Source organism: Peromyscus californicus, unplaced genomic scaffold (genome assembly GCF_007827085.1).
Source record: "Peromyscus californicus insignis strain IS unplaced genomic scaffold, ASM782708v3 Scaffold_3__1_contigs__length_106647218, whole genome shotgun sequence".
NCBI lineage: Eukaryota > Metazoa > Chordata > Mammalia > Rodentia > Cricetidae > Peromyscus > Peromyscus californicus.
In genome coordinates this window covers 61,230,912-61,251,070 of record NW_026294551.1, presented here as the reverse complement: position 1 = coordinate 61,251,070, position 20,159 = coordinate 61,230,912, and the positions used below count along the sequence as shown (strand labels likewise).

General features: G+C 44.4%; 1 protein-coding gene and 1 pseudogene across 2 annotated transcripts in view; one reads left to right on the top strand and one right to left on the bottom strand.

The window, feature by feature from the left end:
• Window positions 1–11,960, bottom strand: part of Ulk2 (unc-51 like autophagy activating kinase 2) — a 90,086-nt gene extending 78,126 nt beyond the window's left edge. Inside the window, exons 1-3 of one of the 2 annotated variants that reach the window (XM_052757180.1) lie at window positions 11,662–11,960; window positions 10,453–10,545; window positions 8,487–8,528 (exon numbers count right to left, since the gene is read on the bottom strand). In XM_052757180.1, the coding sequence (XP_052613140.1) occupies window positions 8,487–8,528; window positions 10,453–10,545; window positions 11,662–11,751 (225 nt within the window). In that variant the 5' untranslated portion in view covers window positions 11,752–11,960. The remainder of the gene's footprint in view (window positions 1–8,486; window positions 8,529–10,452; window positions 10,546–11,661) is intronic. The other variant, XM_052757179.1, reaches the window with a different exon arrangement.
• LOC128122000 (NADH dehydrogenase [ubiquinone] 1 beta subcomplex subunit 8, mitochondrial-like) lies at window positions 3,751–5,309 on the top strand (annotated as a pseudogene).
• Window positions 11,961–20,159: the final 8,199 nt, after the last annotated feature.

Genomic DNA, 20,159 nt, shown 5'->3' with positions numbered 1-20,159 from the left:
TAATTTGTTACTACATTTAAGTTTCAGTTCACCCACATCAGAAATAAAAGCTGGTGCTTTAGGTCAGGAAGTCAAGTAGTCCCTTCCCAGATGCAACCATTAACCCCAGCAATGAGTTCCACAAGGGGGCTGCCACAGTGCTATTCTGCTACCATTACCAAGGGGCTGCCCACTGCAAGGCTAGATCTGAATGTGAAGTTATATTTACAAGAAAGTCAGTGACTTAGAATGATATGCTTCACTTATTTCTCAAGAGAACTAGATAAAAAGAATTGAAGCCAGGTGGTGGTGGTGCACACCTTTCATCCCAGCACTTGGGAGGCAGAGGCAGGTGGATCTCTGAGAATCCCAGGCCAGCCTGGTCTACAGAGTGAGTTCCAGGACCACCAGAACTGTTACACAGAGAAACCCTGTCTGGGGGTGGGGGATGGGGTGGGTGAGTGCTTTCTTCCCTTTCAGAAGACATGAGTTTGGTTTCCAGCACTCATGCCTGGCAGGTCACAAGCACCTGTGACTCCAGCTCCAGGGGATATATGACCTATTCTGGCCTCCTAAGGTATCTGCATGTACACACACACACACACACACACACATACACACACACACAAAAGTCATGCCAATAAAATTTTTTAAAAATTTCTAATAAACAACAAAAAGACAACCCAGTGGATAAACAAGCAAAAAACTTCCATGGGAATTCCAAAAAGATATTTAAATGGTTAATAAACATATAAATCACATTCAAACGAGAGACAATAGGAAAATACTAATTAAAACCATAATTAGAAGTTAGGCAAAGTTGTACACCCCCTGTAATCCTAGTACTTGGGAGGTAGAGGCAGAAGATCAGAAATTCAAGGTCACCCTGAGCTACATAGTGAGTCTGAGGCCAGTCCAAACTATTTAAGCAACTGTCTCAAAAAATAAAAATATCCTAACTGAATTCAATCACCAGAATAACTAAAATTGCCAAATATTAGCAAGAATGAGGAGCAAATGGAACCTTCAAATGCTGTTGGCAGGAGTGTGAAGCAATTCCCTGGCAGTGTCTACTAGATGATCTGTACTTACCCTACCTACCAGACATTCTAGAGAACACCTTGGCAAGACCTGTTTCAATGTGAAGGAGAAACCACAAGAAGCCTTTTCCACTTCTTTCAGCCTCGAAAGGAAGAAGTGTTTTTGGTGGAAAGCATGTGAAAGTAACATACAATTAATGAGGTACTCCAGATTTGGAAAGATAGCTTCAATAAAAAGCCAAGAGAGCCAGGCAGTGATGGCACACGCCTTTAATCCCAGCACTCGGGAGGCAGAGCCAGGCAGATCTCTGTGAGTTCAAGGCCAGCCTGGTCTATGGAGTGAGATCCAGGACAGGCACCAAAACTACACGGAGAAACCCTGTCTCAAAAAACAAAACAAAAAAACAAAAAACAAAAACAAGCAAATAAAAAAGAGCCAATAGAAAAAAGGAGGGCTGGAGAGATAGCTCAGCGGTTAAGAGCACCAGCTGCTCTTCCAGAGGTCCTGAGTTCAATTCCCAGCAACCACATGGTGGCTCACAACCATCTGTAATGAGATCTGACACACAGGCAGATCACTGTATACAAAATAAATAAATAAATCTTAAAAAAAAAAAAAGGAAGGAAGGAGGAAGGAGAAGACGAAAGCTAGCCTAGAGATGTAGTTCTTCCTAGTATATGTAAGGCCCCTTGGCTGCATCTCCAGCACTTTGAGGGAAAAAAATGCAACATTTTCAAATAATGTTGAGTATGTATGCAAGTATACATGTACTAAAAAAGGAGAAAGCTGGGGCTGAAAAGATAGCTCACTGATTAACATCACTTGTTGCTCTTGCAGAAGACCTGGGTTTGGTTTCCAGCACCCACATAGAGGTTTAAAAAACCTGTAACTCCAGTTCACATCCTCTTCTGACGGCCACCACCACCACCAGGCACACATGTGGTGCATATATATGTTAATACCAGCAAATATACATATAAAGTAAAATGAATATTAAAAAGAGAAAGCTATATATATGATACATCTGAGGTTTCTTCTAGAAGTAAATAAGTCGAGAACAAAGCAGCTCATTTTTGTTTCATGTATTGTTAGACAGTTTAATTGTTTTGTTTTGTTTTGTTTTGTTTCAAGACAGGGTTTCTCTATGTTGTTTTGGAGCCTGTCCTGGAACTCACTCTGTAGACCAGGCTGGCCTCGAACTCACAGAGATCCACCTGCTCTGCCTCCAGTGTTGGGACTACGGGTGTGCACCACCACATCTGGTTCTGTACATTTCTTAACTCATTCTCTGGTCTTCAGGCAACTTCCCGGGCTATCTCACAGGAAAGAAGAGATACAATGTCATTTCTATAACCCTTAGTGCTATTTCCCTGTGGTTACCTGGCACTGGACCACCGCAGAGTATCCTCGAGGGTACAAGCATGCCCATTATAGTGACAAGGGGAAAGGTGCTAGTATGGACAAGATCCTAAATGAGTTTGCTGTAAAAACAACACTCTAATCTAGGTTCCCTTACACTCAGGGCTCATCACCTTTGGTCACTTCTGGCTGCTATACTAATCAATTATAGTCCGGGTAGCTTAGTAATGGAAATTTACCTTATGTTATAAGTATTCCTTCAAACTGGGAAGCCAATCACCTTCGTTTGCCTTTAACTGGCACATACTTTATGCACAGTAACATTAAATAGTTCAGTTAATCATGACAAATGTGTGCCCTTCAGATCAAGACATGTAACATCCCCCTCCCATAAAGCTCCCTGACATTTTTTTGCCATCTCCTCCCACCAACAAGTCCTGTCCTGACTCCTCATTTCTACCGCCTTGTCTGTTGCTTCTTAAAAGTCACAAAAACAGATTTTTTAAAGAATAAAGATCACACCACCTGGCTCCTTCTAACTTCTCCAGTACCATGAACCCTCATTTCTGCAGTCTGCTCACGAAAGCCTTCTCCTTGATCAGCAAACTTAATAGTGCAACACTTCTTCTTTGCTGTGGTCCTCACAAGGGAAGTCCTTCGGATGCTTCCTTGCTGTTCTCCCACCAACCCCAGCCTAGCCTTCCCACCCAGCTAATCAAATCATTTCTTCAGGGAGCCTTCCCTAGCCCCATTCTCCAAAGCTCTGCAACAGTTCCTCACATACAGCCTTTGGGACGCTTACAATTAGAAACTATTTGCTTAATGCCACCTTCACACAAAACCATAAACAAGAACCACTTTTCTGCTCACCACTATACTCTGTTCATCTCCTTAACTGGCTCAAGGAAATACTAATCACAAGGAAATTAGCAACAAACACACCAAAGGCAACAATGGGAAAGTCAGGAAAGAAATAACAAAGGGCAGCCAGGCGGTGGTGGCACACGGCTTGGATCCCAGCACTTGGGAGGCAGGCAGATCTTTGTGAGTTTGAGGCCAATGTGGTCTACAAAGGGAGTTCCAGGACAGCTAAGAGCTTTTACACAGAGAAACTGTCTTGAAAACTCAAACAAACAAACAAACAAACAAAATGAACAAAGAGCAAATATAATAAATAAGATGATCCATTTACTAATGATTTATGAAATAAAAACTTTTTAAAATTCAGATTTTTTCTCCTACAATATTTGTCAAGTGTGTGTGTGTGTGTGTGTGTGTGTGTGTGTGTGTGTGTGTGTGTGTGTGTGTGTCTGTCCTACTGCTTGAAATAAACTGGTATAACCTTTTCAGAGCCAGCATGATACATTTTTTTAAACAACTAATTCCACTTCAAGAAAGACAGGAATCCTACCAGACGTGCGCCTTTAGTCCCAGCACTAGGGAGGCAGAGGCAGGTGGGTCTCTGTGACTTCAAGATAAACCTGGTGAACACAGTGAGTTCCAGGCTAACCAGAGCTACATAGTGAGACTTAAAAACAACAAGGTGAGCCAGGGAGTGGCTCGGTTGGTAAAGTGCTTTACAAGTACTAGGACCTGAATTCAAGTCCTAGAACCCACACAGTGTAACCCCAGTGCAGGGAGAAAGCAACACCAGGCAGGACTTGCTCCCTGGGGAATGAGGCTTGCCCATCTATCTCATGAGAGCGGGCTGAGACCTTGTCTCCAAAGGAGCGGGCAGGGGGAACAGCACTTGACAAACACACATTGTATTTCTGTACAAAAACTCTTAATACATTTCTCACAGTTAAAAGTATAAGAACTGAGGGAAGATGGCTGCAGCCAGGATGCAGCCCTGGCAGTCTGGCGGCTGCAAAAGGCAACTCGAAGCATGGTGCCACTGGGGGCGCCACACAGCCTTCCACGTGACCAAGGTATGCTGCTGGGGCCTTATCCTAGGACCCCAGGCGAACAGGTTGTGGCTGCCAAGAAGTATGACATGTGTGTGGAAGACTCTGGATGGAGCATGGTGACTACCTGAAGTTCCCTGGCCGCTAACAGCATGCGAGGAAGCCGTAGTACGAATGGGGCCACCTAGACCTGAGGTTGAACTGGGATGAACCGATGCACTGGGACCTAGACATGTGTATCAGGAATTGCGTGGACACGTCCCCTACACCTGTTCCTTCAGCTTCGTGACCTTCATGGTTTTCATGTTCTGGGTTGAGGAGACTTTCCCCTTCTACCAACCTGTGAGAACAAAGTAATGCCCTTACAATAATCTGTATCTTGAACAAGAGGGTGATCCTACCAAAGAACCTGAGTCGGTAGTTCACTATGAGATCTGAGGAGGCTTTGTGGGCTTCTGCGCCCTCTAACTAGGACTCCCTCATTCCTAGAGTTTTAACTTTAATAAGATTCCTAATAAAACCCAGTACTGTCAAAACAAAACAAAACAAAACAACCACCACAAAAGTATACAAACTAAGGTTTAACATGTGTTGTTTATAAAAATCTTTTTTTTTTTTTTTGAGACAAGGTTTCTCTATGTAGCTTTGGCTATCCTAGAACTCACTCTGTTGAACAGGCTGGCCTTGAACACACAGAGATCCACCTGCCTCCTTGAGCGCTGGGATTAAAGGTGTGCATCACCACTGCTAGGCCATAAAATTCTAAAAGAAATATACCAAACAATATTTATATCCAAGAACTGCCATTTTTTTCTAATTTGTCATTCTAACAATGTCTGATGGTTTTAACATTATTAGGGGGAAAATGTGTTTCCTTATGTGTCATCTAAACTACAACAACGTCAGAGGTTCTGACTTTAGGATCTGGGGTAGATCATATACACGGCATATAGGATGAACTGTGTTTGAACAGCAGCACAAGGAATAAGAAAAGGATGGGATACAGGAGATGAATGAGGAAGGGAAAATCTGTAATTTATGAAAGCATACACATGCCAGGTGGCGGCGGCGCACGCCTTTTATCCCAGCACTCGGGAGGCAGAGGCAGGCAGATCTCTGTGAGTTCAAGGCCAGCCTGGGCTACAGAGCAAGTTTCAGGACAGCCAAGACTACACAGAGAAACCATCTCCAAAAACCAAAAAAAAAAAAGGCCAATGAGATGGTTCAGTGGGTAAAGGTGCCTGCCACCAAGCACTGACAACTTGAGTTCAACACCTGAGATCCACATGGTAGAAGTGAATCAACTCCTCAAAGTTGTCCTTTGACTTCCAAAACCCCACCACAGCACCTCATCCCCCACATACAAATAAACAAAAATGTAAAAACAAAAAAACTTTTTAAACAGAAACAGCTCTACAAAACCGGTTAACAAAAGTGATGTTCCTGTTTATATAAAGTCTTATACTAGTTTCTAAGCAAACTATTCCCCTTTATGAACAAACAGAATCAAAGAAGCAAATCTAAACTATTAGGTTAAGCCTGTTTACTTGGTAGCCAAACGTTATACTTAAGTTTATTTTATACCTTAGTTCTAGGAGTACAAAACGGGTAATAAAACATTTTCATTCAGCCACCTTGAATTCAAAGATAACTTTGATTGATTTTGTTTGCATTATTTCTAATGATAGCTCATTCCACAATCAAAACTGATACTAAAAAATACTTTTCATACTAAGAGAAAAGACATCTAAGTAAAACTACTCTGAACGCAAACCTGCTCTGCTATTGAAAGGGTCTTCCGACCCTCTAAGAATGGTAAACGAGGAGTCAATATCATTTAACAAGTTTTGTACTAGGCACCAACTTGCACCACCCAGTGCCCTCTATCCACAGAGAGCACAAGCTACACAAACAGCTGAAGAGAATGGACATTTCAGTGAGGGATGGTGATATGAATTTAGTTTTGACTTGAGAATTTTTTGGCCCTTTCTATATCACTTTGAATTTCATAAATGGAGTGAATTATATCTACTCGAGCTGATACTCCTATTTTCTGTGCACGGGAGTTTATATTGCAGATTTTTTTGGAGAGCAATCATACTCTATAATCAAAATGTGTAACACTGTTCATGGTATTTGAGCTGGACATTCCAAATCCCAAAGTCAAAGATACTTTCAGAAGGGATATATTACTGCTGTTTCTGTATTAAAAAAAAACTTAAACATCTTATAGCATGGGTTTAGTTAAGTATCTTGTGATATGATACGACTAGATAAGCATGTAAGATAAGATAAGATGATCCATTCTGTATCATCCCACAGTGAAGTCAAGACCTTTGTCTATCACTTTATTGCTAGACTCAGAATAATGCCTGGAGTATGGCAACCACTCAAAAGGTTTGCAAAACAAATGCATCCGAAAAATTAAAAAAAAAAACAGAGAGAAATGTTTTTAACTAGAAATAAAGCAGAATCATCTAACCTTCCACTTACTTTCCTGGAATTCAACTGTCACAGAGGAAGCAAAACAATAAAAAGAAAGGCAAACTTTAAACACTGGTCTTCCCTGGAGTAAGGATTTTAAGAACATGTTATTCTACTCCCTCTAAAGTCCCTGTGCTCTCACACTGAACACACTAGCCATACATGACTCTAGTATGTAAACCATGACTTAAAAAAGCATCAGATACCATCTAAATGCAAGCCAACTACTTCATCAGAAAACTAATTTTCTCCAAAGATTTCCAAGAATGATTCTGACTACAAAGTTTGCCTTAGATGACTTTAGACTCTGCTTCAAAAAAACAAACAAAAAATGACCTTAGAATTCAGTTCTAGCATATGCCATGATGACACACATACACACATTCAAACACACACACACACACACACACACACACACACACACACACACGGTAAACATGCACAGCATCCTTGTCTTTATTTTTATTTATTTCCTACTACTTCTATGATTTACAAATTCTGCTTTCATAAGAAAAAGGGTTTTACCTAATTTTTAAGTAGACCACAACAGTCTTTACATTTACTAAAGAGATGCTAGGAGCTAGCAGTGGTATGGCACGCCTTTCATCCCAGCACTTGGGAGGCAGAGGCAGGTGGATCTCTGCAAGTTCAAGGCCAGCTTGGTCTACAAATAGAGTTCCAGGACAGCCAAAGCTACACAGAGAAACCCTGTCATGTAAAACCAAACAAACAAATGCTAGATTTGTCATAAACCACAAGTTACTCTAAAGCAATACCACCCTACAGTGTATTTATATTTACTCATGCAACACATTATTTATTTTAACCTATGGCTCTATGCTATTTTTAAAAAACTTTGGAGCTGGTGAGACAGCTCTTAGGCTAAAGGCACTGACCACCAAATACATGTACACCATGGCATGCATTCACCCACACACATACATAATACACACATAGACACATAAATTAAATGCAATTTAAAAAACTTATATGTTGCAGAATATCTGTATACTGTGTGAAGATGTATTGCTGTGATTGGTGTAATAAAAAGCTGAATGGCCAACAGCAAGACAGGAGGTAGAGGCAGGGCTTCCAGACAGAGAAAAAACTCTGGGAAGAAGAAAAGCAGTTTCCAGCCAGACAAGAAGAGGAAACAGGAGGTGCAAGATGAAAGAGAGGTAATGCCACGTGGCAGAGCATAGATTAATATAAATGGGTTAATTTACGTTATAAGAGCTAGTTGAGACAAGCCTAAGCTAAGGCCAAGCTTTCCTAATTAATAATAAGTCTCCAGGTCATTATTTGTGGGCTGTCGGTCCAAAGATAGTCCAAGAAGAAAGCTTGCTACATTTACATTCATTTTTATGTGTATGGGTGTTTTGTCTGTGTATCATTTGTATGCCTAGTACCCAGGGAGGCTGGAAGAAAGCTTTGGATCCCTTGGGACTGAAGTTACAGACAGTTATAAGCCTCCATGTAAGTGCTGGTAATCAAACTCTGGAAAGCAGCCAGTGCTCTTAACCACTGAGTCATCTTTCTAGCCCATGTATATCCAATTTTAAAAATTAAAAATGTTTTAAAAATTTTAATGCAACTCAAGTGTATGTCTTTTCAACATAAATTAAGAAAATTTTAAGTTTCCATTAAAATCCATTTAAATTTACATACAATAAACTTTTTTAAATTTCAAGTTAAAAAAAATCCAAAATAAAGTACCTGAACATCATAGAGTGCTACGATATTTTCATGCTGAAGTTCCTGGTAAGGAAATAAAGAATTTAAAATATTATTACATAGTCTGATAATCTTAATGTATTTCTAGTATGCAAATAAAACTCATTTCTATAGACACCTATACTATTTGTAGCACAGGACACCTTTATTAACAGCTTAGAACAAGTTGACCTTTCACACAATAAAAAGGTATCTGATCAGACTTTACTTGAGGCCTAAATGTTTTTTTACCACCAGTTCTTTTTTTTTAACGTTTTATCTTATTTATCTATTTACTTGTGTGTGGGGGGGTGCTCTTGCCTGCTTGTATGTCTGTGCACCATATGGGTACAGAGGCCAAAGGTATCAGTGTCTTCTGGAACTGGAGTTATGTCTAGCTGTGAACTGCCATGGGGCTGGCAGGAACTCAACCAAGACCCTCTAGAAAAGCAGCTCTCTCTCTCCAGCCCATAACTGTACTTCTAATGAGTGCTGTGTGCCAAACAAATGCCACAATTAGTTTGGTTGCAGACTGTCTACTAATCTTCAACATTTCAAATAGTAATAAAGACATAAAATTCCAAAGTGCTCTGAAAAAGCATTATCTGCCTGGAACATAAATCATCGCTCAGAGAACTTGTGTGTGTGTGTGTGTGTGTGTGTGTGTGTGTGTGTGTGTGTGTGTGTTCTTAACTGCTGCGCCATTTCTCCCATCTCAAGAACTGTAATTCTTACTAAAAGTTTGCCACAGAATACTTTTGAGGAAAGCAGATGCTGGATGAAGTTTCCATGATCAAATCAGTCTGGGAAGCACTGGGTTAAGTATACCAAAACCAGTAGAAAATTTTCCTCTTTAGTGAGCCAAATGTTTGTAACTATACAAATATTCAGTAAACAAAGTTTACCAAATTTATTTGACCATGGACTTTTTTACCCTTCCCCTGAAAGCAGGAACTCAACCAAGACCTTTGATGATGCTACAGACTGTGAACAGATCTAAAAATTAACCTCCTTCTGGAGCTGGAGATTTGGCTCAGTGCTTAAGGGCACTGGCTTCTCTTACAGAGGACTTGGGTTCAATTCCCAGACCCAACATGGCAGCTCACAACTGCCTGTAACTCCAATCCAAGGAGATCCGACACCCTCTTCTGGCCTTCTTGGGCACCAGACACTTACACAGTGCAGGTCAAACACTTACACATAAGGCAATAAAATAAACAAACCTGAAATAATGACTATGAAAAAGAACTCTCTGCTATCTATAACGGGGGAGGGGTGAGGGGGATGGGAAAGGGACAGACACCAAGTTCTCCTGTTCCTCCCCAAACACTTAGGGAAATACAAAGAATGTCAACAGAAGAGAACAATATACCAATTATACCTGCCTGGCATCCAAACATTAACACAATAACTAGAAGAAATCATAAGAAGTTAAAATCATTCTTTATAGAATCCCTCTGTTTGGCCAAGAGACACAAACATCTATTCTTAAAAATAGCTTCAAAGAGGGCTGCAGAAATGGCTCAATGGCTAAGGGCACTTGATGCTCTTGCAGAGAACCCAAGATCCGTTCCTAGCACTCACATCCAGATCCAGGGATTCCAAAAGCCTCCACTGGCCACTGCACTCTCCCGCCTATCCACACACATAAATAGAAATAAACCTTTCCTAGAACTCGAGGCAGACACTGGCTTATCTCTGTGAGTTTGGAGCCAGCCTCAACAACCCAGTGAGTTCCAAGTCAGCCAAGGCCACATACATGCTAAGACCCTGCCTTAAAATAAATAGATAAACAAATCCCCGAAAATAGCTTCAGAGTATTCAATATTTCAAAAATAAAACTGAGCATGCAAAAATGAGCAACTAAAATTTTCAAACTTTTATCAAACTTCAAAGGATGTCATCACATGCTCATTTAACTCAGGGTAACTTTTAACCTAATATGTAATTGTACTCTAAAATAGCATACCTTTAAGATTTTTATTTCTTTTCCAAGCAGAATTTGTGATTTTGACAAGTTCTTTTTATTAATACTTTTAATAGCTACCTCCCAATCAGTTTTCTGAAAAAGGAAAAACAGTGTTATGCCTGAAAATTATAATACAGAAACGACTCAAAAACAACAAAAACTTGTTAAGTATAAATATATTTTTAGCAAATCAATGTACATACAGTACTGGGGAAACATGATAAAAATCACAAATCTCAAAACTAAAATATGATTTGATAAACGACACAATACCAAGGGAATGTCCTACAACACAGGCACTTGAAGTAGTAAATACACTACAGCATAAGTTGGAAAAGGTTTACAACTACATAGGAGTTATGGAGAAATGTGTATATAAACTTGGAAAGTGATAGAGTGCAGTGAAAAGTTAGCATGACTGGATTACACTTTTTTTTTCTTGAATTTTAAGTTATTTTATAATGAATGAGAAACTGAGAACAGTACTCTTTTTAATAGGCCCTTTGGCAACAATCAAAACCAAGGCCTTTTTTTAAAAAAATTATTTCCACTCCCGATGTGCCTTCTCAAATTCTTTAGATTCTAAAACCCGGTGTGACCCTAGTTTGAAACAGTGGCTTGAAAAAAAATTTTTGGGGGGGCTTGAACTTGCATCCACGTTGTATTATTTGATTAGGGTCAAACTATCTTTCCCACTTGGAGTTCGCCTAACTCAAGAAGTGGAGAGACAGTACAGAGCACCCCAGGCACAGAGGAAAGTGATACCTCCCGGTCCGAGAAAGCCTCGGGCTAACGGGAAACTCGCCCGTTTTCCGCTGGGTGTGCAATTATCCACCTTAAAGGTGACAAGCTCCGGAAAGCCCTGGGCGGGGGAGAGGGGACAAAGGTCCACCAGACATGAACCCGGACAAGCACGCTGCACCCTGCAAGCACTGGGGTCTTAGTCGCCTCGGGACCATTGGCTTCCCGGAGCAGCAAGTCCCTGGGCGCACTCACTCCGGTTACCCGGCACACTGACAGCGAAGAACATCAGTGGCCCGCCGCCGGTCGGTAGGTGGAGCCCAGTCTAGCGGCTCCGGCCTCCCAAACAAACCCTGAGACAGTGACAGCAAGCACAAAGGCAGGCCGGCTCGGGGCGCCCAGCCCAGCGGCCGCGACCGGGGCGTCGGCTCCCCGGCCTTCCCTAGACAGCGGGCGAGCGGCGCTCACCTGGCGGTGCCGCCCCCGGAAGACCACAGCGAAGGCCCCGTGTCCCACGAGGTCCCGCTTGCTGTACTCGAAGTCGCCCACCACCTCCATGGCCGCGCCCCCGGGACATAGAGCGCTTGGGTGGGCAGCTTGGCGGAGAGCCGGGATCAGCACCGCGGGCCCGAGGGCCCCGAGCGCGCCCACGGGCGGCGGGACGGGGGCAACCACGGCCCCGGGCCCGGACGGACGCTCATGCCGAGAGACCGGAGCGGAAACGGGACAGGCCGCCGCGCGGAGCCGGGGTCAGCGAGGCCTGGGCCCGGCCGCTCCTCATGGCCCGGGCCGCCGTCGGCCGCGGGGCTCTGGCCAAGCGGCCTGGGCGCTGCCCGGCCGAGGGCACCGCCGCCGTCACTGGGCGTACCCGGAGCTACCCGCGCGCCTGGCAGCGGTGCAGGGCCGGGGCCGCGCCATCCCCGCAGGTGCGACCGCCTCGGCTCGGTTTGCGCCCGCGGCGCTGCTGTGTGCTGGCCGCCGCCCTGGAACCCGCACGGCCGCGGTGGCAGCTCCTGCCTGCTTCGCGGGAGCGCCCAACGCACGCGCGCGCGCCGGCCGCTCCGCGCCGACTACCGGCCCAGGGCGACGTCAGCGCGTCTTGTAGGACGACGCGCCCCAGCCCTGCTCCCTCCGCCGAGAAAAGGAGTGCGCGCCCCGGGCCGCGGCGCCAGGCGCCCGGGCGAGTCCACCGTCGCCGGAGCGAGCCGGCGAGCGGGTGCGGCCACAGCTGGTTTGTGACCGGCTGCGGACTCCGGGCCGGCGCCGGGGCAGGCTGGAGCCTGCCACGCCCTGACCTGAAGCCGCCCTCTAAGGGGCGGATCTTGAACTCCCGGCTCCGGGAATCGCTGATGCCCTGCAGACAGCCAGGGTCTAGTGAAGACAAAAACTCCCAGGGCATGCTGCCCCCCTTCCCACTGAAGGGATGGAGCCTGACAGGGACCAAGGCCTTTCGGGGGATCCCTAGACTTCTGTGGAAGGCTCAGAACCTCCTTTGAGAGAAATCGTCTGGACTCAATACTGTGTGCCTTTCTAAAGAGAGCCGTCTACCAGTGTGCCTCTGGCTTTTTTTTTCCCCCTCCCTCTTTTATGATTGTTCAGGTGACAAATGACTGTCAACTTTTGCTCAAGGAAGTATCTTCCAAAACCATGGTAAATAATACGGGTGACTCTGTACCTAAGCGTATGTTCAGTGTGTTGGGATGCTGCTGTCCAATTATCTCATCACCTCAGTTTCATCGCCTGTTCCTGAAACTCGTCTCTCTCTTTTTTTTTTCTTTTTTTTTTTTTCGTTTTTCGAGACAGGGTTTCTCTGTGTAGCTTTGCGCCTTTCCTGGGACTCGCTTGGTAGCCCAGGCGGGCCTCGAACTCACAGAGATCCACCTGGCTCTGCCTCCCGAGTGCTGGGATTAAAGGCGTGCGCCACCACCGCCCGGCACTCGTCTCTCTTTTTAAAAGATTCTACCTTTATGTGTGTGGATATTTACCTGCATGTATGTCTGGGCACTAAAGGCGTACCTGGTGCCTGCAGAGGCCAGATGAGGGTATCAATCCCGAGACTGGAATTACAGGTGGTTGTGAGTCACTGTGCAGGGGCTAGGGAATCAAACTCAGGTCCTCTGGGAAGAGTAGCCAGTGTTCTTAACTACTATGCCATCTCTCCAGCCCCCCTGAGACTCATCATGACAACCAGGTAAAGACCCTAAAACCCTCCTGCTTTGAGACAGGTCAGGAATGAAAGCAATGTCTCTTCTGGTCGATTTTCTGTGAGTCACCTGGTGTGGGAGCTGGGAACTGAACTTGGGTCCTCTTGCAAAAGCCTTACATTCTCTTACCTGCTGAGTGGTCTCTCCAGCTCCCATTATTTAATTTTCTACACAGCCCTGGGAAATAGTGGCTGTCCTTGTCCCCAAATCATAGATGAGGACACTGTAGATGGAAAGTTGAGGAACTTGTACAAGGTCCCACAGCCTCTCAAAACCGAAGAGCTACCTTTAGTGAGTGTCATCAAATTAAATTTATATCCTATGAAGTGCTCACATTACAGATAAACTTGGGAGTCTTTCAGTCAGGTAAGGAATACACTCAAATTTGTAAGTTGTTTAATGTGGCCTCTGCTTCTGAAGGCTAATCTTCGTATTTAACACAGCCACTGGGCCAGGTTTTACAGTAAGGATAGAGGTGAGCAGTCAAGGAAGCAGAAGTCCAAAGCCCCATGCTTGGGGAGGATGAGGAAGAAACGTGCCGTGGCTTGGGTATAGCTTGTTCCTTCTGAAATGGTAGATTTAATCTCCCTAAGAAGAGGTGGCACCAGGGACTCTTAAGGGGGTGACCATGGGTCTGTCCTCACATTCATTCATGAGATTACTAATATGTGTTGCCTTCAGAGTGGGTCTGCTGTAGTTAGGGAGGGCCCGGGAGTTGGCTCATCTGACAGGATGAAGGTGCTTGTCGTCACCAAGTCTGCCCACCTGTGTTACACGAATCCTAAAGAGTCTTATTAAAAACTCGGAGCCAGATATTGGGGTAAGTGCTGAAAGATCGGAGAGACAGAGGAACAAGCCACTAGAGAAACTTCTCACCACTACCCAATTCTCAGGCCGAATGGAAGGTGAAATCCTATCTCCATGAACCCTCTGACTGCAAGCCTCTGAGCCCTGAGCAGAAAAGGGCTCTACTTCCTGTCTCCTCACGCCTTCTATGCCTTTCTCCACCCAGCCATTTCACTTCCTTCCTAGTGCTGGGATTAATGGTGTGTGTGCTTCCCAAATACTGGTAGCAAAGGCGTGTGACTCCCAAGTACTGGGATTAAAGGTGTGTGCCACCACTGCCTCGCTCTGTTTCTCTCCTAGAATGAATCAATTTCATGTAGTCCAGGGTGGCTTTGAGCTCACAGAGATCCAGACCGATCTCTGTCTCCTGAGTGCTAGGATTAAAGGTTTGTGCCAACACTGCCTGGCCTCTATGTTTAATCTAGTGGCTGGCTCTGTCCTCTGATGCTCAAGCAAGCTTTATTTGATACACAGTATATCACCACACACCTGAATTCCACCTCCAGGTCCCACATGGTGGAGGAAGAAAACTGACTCCTACAAGTTACCCTCTGACCCTCACATGAGTGAGCAAAAGCACACACAATAAATACATTTTTTTTTTAAGTAGTTAGGTGTTGGAGTTATAACTCGCCACAGAGCACTTTGCTTAGCGTGGGTGAGGTTGTAGGTTCGATCCTCAACAACCAGAGAAAAAGTTTCGGCTTGCCTAGGTCCCCTCAGTAGTCCATGGATCTCATCTTAGGATGCCTTGTGATACCTTGTGCCACTTCCTGACTCTGCCAGCAAGAAAGCCATCACCAGATACAACCCCTCCACTGAGAAGACAAGAACCACAAGCCAAAATAAACGTTCACGATTTACGGCTATGGTTTGTGTCCCTCAACGTTTCTTGCACTGGATGCTCGGTCTTTAGTGTGGTAGGAAGTGAGTTGAACTGAGAGGCCATCACAGGCAAGGCCAGCAAAAGGGATTAATGTAGGGTCCCCCCCAACAGACACACACACACACACACACACACACACACACACACACACACAAGACACAACATACACATATTAGGAAATGAACTCAAAGTATAAACTATTTGGAATATTATCAAGTACATACAAATTACTATTTAAAGATTGTTTAAAAGTAAAGTATCAAAGCCAACTTTATTCGGCACTCCCTCAACACAGACCACAGCCTTCGGGACTTTCCCTCTTTTCCAACCATTCCTCAGGTAGTTTTCAAGTAAACTGACCCCAAATGTTTTAGCTTCATGTAACTAGATCCACCAAGGGCGGTTTCCCAACAAATACAAATGCCTGGAGAGGTCACTACCTACAGTCTCTGCAGAAGCAGTGAATGGAAGGTGTCCGAGTGCAGGGAAGCATTGGGTGGTGGGGAGTGTGTGTGATAGCGTTGCTTGTCAACCTGACAGGACACGTCACTTAGGAGACAAGCCTCTAGGCATGCCTTTTAGGTTAGATCAGTCTCTGGGCAGGCCTGGGAGTATCGTTGTTGTTGGTTTACTCTTCGCTCTTTTGGGGTCCCACCACCCAGCTCCCAAATAAATCACACATGGAAGCTTATTCTTAACTACGAATGCCCGGCCTTAGTTTGGCTTATTTCTTTTGCCAGCTTTCCTTAGCTTATCCCATCTACCTTTTGCCTCTGGGCTTTTCCTGTTCTCTTACCCTTACTCTGTGGCTTGCTGTGTAGTTGGGTGGCTGGCCCCTGAAGTCCTCCTCCTTCTCCGACTACTTCTTCCTCCCAGATTTCTCTTCCTATTTTTTCTCTCTGGCTGCCAGCCCTGCCTATCCTTTCTCCCACCTCACTATTGGCCGTTCAGCTCTTTATTAGCCCATCAGGTGTTTTAGACAGGCACAGTAACACAGCTTCACAGAGTTAAACAAATGCAACATAAACAAAAGTAACACACCTTAAAATAATATTCTGCAACATATCGTGATTAAGTTCACTGAAGCGGGGAGACCTACTCTCAAATGGGCAGGAGGGAGGCAGCTGAGCACAGGCATTATTCATCACTCTCTGCTTCCTGACTGAAGATGCAATATGAGAAAACCTCTACATAGCTCCCAGTTCCAGGCTACAGGGAAGTCACCGCAGAGGGAGCCTGAGGGAGCCATTCAGTCACACATGGCATCCACATTAGAAAGCCTGAATGCATGTGCTCAGCTCGCTTTCAGTGCAGGGTCCCAAGTCCAGGGAACGCTTCTGTCCCTTTTCAGTCTTCCCACATCAGTGCCTCAAAGGTGTGCCCTGCAGCCCATCTCCCAGGTGATTCTAGATTCTACCGAGTGGACAGTTAACACCATCCCAGATTGCTTCTGTCAGGGTGTTTTTACCACAGGAAAAGTAACTAGAACAGGGCGGAGACGACACAGCTGGAGTGGGGCTGGCGGCAGCCCCCACAGTGTGTGACGGCAGCAGGATCGCAGGGCACAGAGAACCTGCCCTGTACCCGGAAGCAGCCAGCTTCGGTGCTGTGTGCTGAGGCACTTTCTGTGGCCTCCATACTCTCCAGGAGTAGCACCCGGCGCCCCTCCTGCTGCTCACCTCCAGGTCCAGATGAGGACACACTGACTGGCCGAATGCATTATGTACACACATCTTTGTCTCTGTTTTTGTCTTAGGATACAATTCACAACCCACAAAAGTCCTAGCGAAGACCCTCCAAACTCCGGGCGTTAGCCAGTCATCACTGTGATGAAGACCCAACAACCAACTTCGAGGTTCCAGTCCACAGGCAGCCGGCTCTATTGTTTCTTAATGAGGCAGAGCATTCTGGGGAAGGGGTGTGGAAGCAAAGCTTCATACTTCATGAGATCTTGTCTTAAAAAGCCGGGCGGTGGTGGCGCACGCCTTTAAAGCCTTTAATCCTAGCAATCGGGAGGCAGAGGCAGGCGGATCTTTGTGAGTTTGAGGCCAGCCTGGTCTACAGAGCGAGATCCAGGAACGGCGCAAAGCTACACAGAGAAACCCTGTCTCGAAAAACAAAAACAAAAAAACATAAACAAATAAAACAGTAATTTGAGTATTTCATCTCACAATACAATGGCTTATTTTTACCATTGCCATATTTGTTAGCTCAAAAAAGTATCTGTTTTGCAAGACAGGCAATGTTTTCATAATGGTTTAAAGAATATTTGCAAACAACAATCACTGAGATACCTTTAAAAGAGCATGTTTCCCAATGAAACTATTTGAAATATCAAATTTTCTAAACAATAAACATTTTTAATGATACATAAAAGAAAACGAGAGATGGATTTGCAAGCCCCAGAGTGAGAGATTGCCCGCTTGAGACCTCTGCTGTGCAGAAACCCACATGAAGCCCCTTTCAACACTGCCTGTCTAGCAGGGAAAACCCTCCCATCAAAGACATGGAGATGAGAAAGAAATTCAGGTCATTGAATGAACAGGACAGGAAATGACCACACACCTCCAGAAACCCCAAGCCCTCCTGCTAAAGACAGAGGGTTCCAATTCACTCACTTGGGTTTCTCCGAAGGTCAGAGATTTGCTGATGATACTTTAAATGAACTGGGGATAGAGGAAAAAGAGATGATTGAAGTTTATCAGGAACTAATGTGTATGGGGGATGTCATCGAACTGTTTAGATAATTTCCCCCTTCCACTTAATTGTGTTTTTACTTTTAAAAAGTAGTTTATTTGTAATGTGGTATTCAACATGGAACTCAAAACTGGCACTCTACACAACTGGTCATCTGAATTTCAGTGCTGAGTATTTGTTTTCTTCTGTTTTCACTGAGCTGCTGTTTGGTGGTCAGACCACAGTCTTCTCCATACTTCCTTCTCCTTTGAAAAGTCACAAGTGTGCACAGAGAGGCAGCCTTGTCAGGACTGTATGTTTCCAGCTTCGTGGTGACCAGGAAGATCCTCTGGAGTGTGTTCACAATGATCTTCTACTAGGCCCTGGAGTTCTAGCACAACTGCTGAACTCCTTGGCTATAATTTTCAGTGGGAGGTGGGAGATGCCAGAGAAACAAACCATGGAAAAATGAACTTCCCTCAAATTGAAGCTGCTTTTAAAACCTGAATGTCTGACCCCAAAGAGTTTAACATCATGATGCCAGTAGTGGCTGAGACAAATGGCTAACTCCAAAGGTAACTTCACTGAAGAGAAAATGTTTGGTTTTCTATATTATTGTTAGCTTTTTGAGACTTTAGTTCAGTATGTTTTGATCATATTAGCGCTCCCTCCCCCAACTCTCCCAGATCCACCCTTCTTCATCTCCCTTCACACCCAACCAGCAGCTATCAGTCACCAATTCTTCCTCCGCTAGAAGCAGGACTTTGTGCCTAACGCCCCTGTCCACGCTGGGACTCGGTCTTGCTTGGGAACACACAGGTCTCGTGCATGCTGTCACAACGTCATTCACGCAGCTGCCCTGCCGTGTCAGAAGGCACTGTGTCCTTATAGTCACCCACCCTCTCTGGCTCTTACACTCTTTTCATGCCCTCTTCCGCAATGATCCCTGATTCTTTGGTGGTGGGGTGTGATGTATATGTTCCATTCTGGGTGGAACATTCCAAAGTCTCTTATTCTCTTTATCTAGGCCAGTTGTGGGTTCTCTGTTCATCATCTACTGCAAACAAGCTTCTCTGATGAGGATTTTGAAGTGCCCTGGACTGAAGTGGAGGTCCAGAGGGCAAGAAGGCATCTTAAAGTTAAGTCTTGTCAAGGGTTTGACAGTTAAGAACACACACTGCTCTTGCAGAGGACCTGAGGTTGGAACCAAGCATCTACATCAGGCAGCTTATTACAACTCCAGTTCCTGGGTATCTGACACCCTCTTCTCGACTTTTGAGGCACTGTTCTCACATGTACATACCCACACACAGACACAGATATGTACACACCCCAGAAGATGCCAGGGAAGTTCTAACTTTATCAGTTTAAAAAGTTATAAGCCGGTTGGTGGTGGCACATGCCTTTAATCCCACCACCTGGGAGACAAAGGCAGGTGAGTTGGAGGCCAACCCGGTCTACAGATCGAGTTCCAGGATAGCCAGGGCTACACAGAGAAACCCTATCTCAAAAAATAAAAAAGTTATTCATGCAGAAGTGTCTATAATACAACACTCTATCTTTTAATTTTATTTGTACATTTTGGTTTAGGGACATTGTACCAGTTTCATTAAAATAAATACTATTTGTAGGGAGAAAAGAGAAAGAAAGAAAAATAGAAACATTTTAAATTAAAAAAATTAAGCGTGCTATTATTTAGTTTAAAAAGGATAAAGCATTTTTAGTCATAATTGATTTGTTAGAACTTTAAAAAAATAAGACAAATCTGTAAAATCTTTGTTTAGGTCTAGCGGCATAATCTGGTGATACCAGGAAGGTCAGAAGACCAGCCTGAAAGATTGAGTGAAACCTCGTCTTAAAAAAAAAAAAATAAAAAGGGGCTCAGTGGTTAAGAGCACTTCTTGCTCTTGCAGAGGAACTGAGTTTGGTTCCCAGCACCCACGTGGTGGCTCACAATCTTTTCTAACTCTAGTTCCAGTGGATCTGGTGCCTTTTTTTTTTCTTTTTCTTTTTCTTTCTTTCTTTTTTTTTTTTAACCTCTGTACATACATGTAGTACATGTGCATACATGCAAGTAACAGGCAGGGAAAACACTGATACATATGATAGATAACTCTTAAGGAGGGGCAGGTGTAGGAGCACTTGCTTAGCGTGCACAACACCCTAGGATCAATCCTTAGCATAAAAATCTAAATTTGTGCTTTCTCTAAACAAAGATTACTGAAATGATCAAACAGCATCCAAGGTTCATGTGGGAGCCCACAAAGATTCCAACTTGTGGTCTGACTCAAGGTCAGAGAGTCAGAGTTTATATCACTGTCCAAGGCTGCGTAATAGGGTGCAAAGGCATGGTT